Source organism: Cydia amplana, chromosome 4 (assembly GCF_948474715.1).
Source record: "Cydia amplana chromosome 4, ilCydAmpl1.1, whole genome shotgun sequence".
Taxonomy (NCBI): Eukaryota; Metazoa; Arthropoda; class Insecta; order Lepidoptera; family Tortricidae; genus Cydia; species Cydia amplana.
The window spans coordinates 4,249,759-4,252,283 of record NC_086072.1 but is presented as its reverse complement, the minus strand read 5'-3'; the positions used below and the strand labels follow the sequence as shown (position 1 = coordinate 4,252,283).

The 2,525-nt window shown below is 40.2% G+C and overlaps 1 protein-coding gene across 1 annotated transcript; it reads right to left on the bottom strand.

Moving 5' to 3' along the window:
* Nucleotides 1-411: 411 nt before the first annotated feature.
* LOC134663048 (uncharacterized) lies at nt 412-2,231 on the bottom strand. The gene has a single exon (XM_063519341.1). The coding sequence runs from the start codon at nt 2,167-2,169 to the stop codon at nt 562-564; it is 1,608 nt and encodes a 535-aa protein (XP_063375411.1). The 5' UTR covers nt 2,170-2,231; the 3' UTR covers nt 412-561.
* Nucleotides 2,232-2,525: the final 294 nt, after the last annotated feature.

Genomic DNA, 2,525 nt, shown 5'->3' with positions numbered 1-2,525 from the left:
TTGCATGCTGCTGAGGTGGAGGTCACGGCGCACGGTCAATGTGGAGTTGACTCAAAATAATCCAAATTGATTTGTCGTGTGTCGTGTAAATATCTAGTCCCAGATAATTATTATTGAGGCTTGCAGTCTGGACAAGAAGATGGTGTTTCTTAGCAGGTTTTATGTATTTTATTAAATTCAGCTTCGAGCTTTTTTGCTGTCCTAAAATTAGGAGTTTCCGTGTTTTGCTTAACTTCAGAATTGTACCATACCTAGTGCATAACTGTTGGATTGGATAAACGATGGTGATTCACAATCTATGTAGTAACTAACATATAAAATTACTTTACGCTAAATTAATTTCATAACAAAATCCTAGTAATTGTTACGTGTACGTTCTAGTAAGAATAAAACAAAACTGAAAGATTATATATCTTACTTTTTAATGAAAAAAATTCTAAAAACCTAAAGAAAAATAACAAAACAAATAAAAACAACAACATGACACTTACAAAAAGCACGTACTAATTTATCAATATTTTACTTACTCGAACAAACGCGAATGTCTTCGGGACACGTTTCTCATTTCTGCATATAAGATCGTATTAGTTTAATGCCTATGAGCAGTGCTGTGGTACATACGACCATCTTTATCGTATTCATATAGTTGAATCGCGGGATCGAGCGGCTAAGGGGTCCTTCATCAAGGATCGTTGGTAAGCTGGTCAGTTCCAAGTCTTCAAATGTTGTCGCTTGTGGCCGCAAGCATCTCAAGAGATGCAAGTAGGCTTTATGCCCTGCTTCTAATGCGGCTGCCACGTCGCCCTCCCCAAATACGTCCAGGGCCCCCCACTCCACTACGCTGTTAGGTTTTATAGAGGATGTCAGGTTGCGTAGAGCCACGTAATCCCCGCAGCGCGGTACAAAAATATCAGAAATGTTTTTCTCTTTGTAAACAAGGGGTTTGGCTGCTTCTTCTCCAAATAAATTCGTAAGCTGCTCCAACACAGCATCCTTGGAATTTCTGTCACCGTCTCTAACTATCAGAACCCCAACTAAGCCTGCGTTGGTTTCCGCACCCTTGGTTGACAAGAGGGGACGCTCCATAGTCCAAACGATGGGACCGCGCATACTAAGTATATCGCCGCTGTATCCTTGACTCTGCCAGAAGTTCCTTTCATACTGAATTCTGAATTTAATCACTCTTCCAGGTAGCATCGCACCAATAACTGCAGCTTCTCTCTTTGACATAAACTGCTCCTCAACCGCTATCTTTAGCAACTCATCAGGCCTCAGAGCCATTGCTAATAAATTGCAAATGTAGTTGGTTTCTCCCTTAATGGTTTCCAAAATAACCTGTTCATTGGAATAAGATCGAATTTTCTGAATGGGTTTCGCTGTCACAGTGATGTCTGCTACGCTTTTTTGCAATTTATTGGAGAAATGTCTCCTGCAGTATCCAAATAGCTTTTCGCGAAACCTCGTGTTGGCTCCGTCTAAATGGTTCCTCATGCTTGAAGTCCTGTAGCACTGGTGTAAGTAAAAAAGGACAGACACGGAGTACGAGGAGGCCCCACAGACTAGTTGAACCATCATCCTCATCACTGCTCTCGAATTCGAAAACAACAGAGCATCGCAGAGATGACTTTCCATCGTAGTTTTATCGAAGTACAATAGATTTCTTCGCTCTTCATCCCTGTTGACTCGTCTTGGTTGAAACAAATCTCTAGCATTCTGGTCGAGTAGGTCCTGATATTGATTCAACTCAAACCTCTCTACCACATTCAGGTAATCGAAGTTATGGAAGTCAGTAGTGCACTGAACCGTGCTTCCGTCAAGATATTGAAAGAGTTTGTTTAGCGGTGATCTCACTAATTTAGGATTGGCTATTGCATCGGGTAGGGGTAAACCGAATTCTCTGGAAAAGCTGAGTAGGTAGTCTCTTGCGATGTTGTCGACAAATTTACTCACCGATTCTGGTTCTTCGGGGCCATCATCATCTGATTCGTCATCATCTACCTGAAAGGCAACGTTACCTTTCGAGATATCCTTGCGAACTGTCGACATATCTAAGACTACGATATCCATCGATTTTCCAAATGTCTTCTTCAGTTTATGAGCGGCAACTATGCCAGGAAGACTACATCCTAGTATGATCACGTCCGCCCTAATATTAGAGTGCACTACCATAAGTAAAGTTTAAAAATGTATAAGTTACAACACTATAAAATCCAACCATGATGTTTGATGTTAAACAATAAGTGTCAACGTGTGTCAGTTGTCATCAATATACATTTTTTTTGGCAAATTAGCGCGTGGTAGGTTTGTGTTTTTAGGTCGCGGTTTTTGGTAAAATCGTTGAAATCAGAAGTCAAATAAATGAATGAATGAATAACATTTATTTCAGGACAAGTCCCATAGTATGTTAGTAACAAGATGAATACTTAAAATTAGTGTTAGTGCACAACATAAATAAAAATTTAACACAAATAAAAACTTAAAAACCTATAACCTGCCTACGTGGAGCGCGAGACATGGAGCTGCGT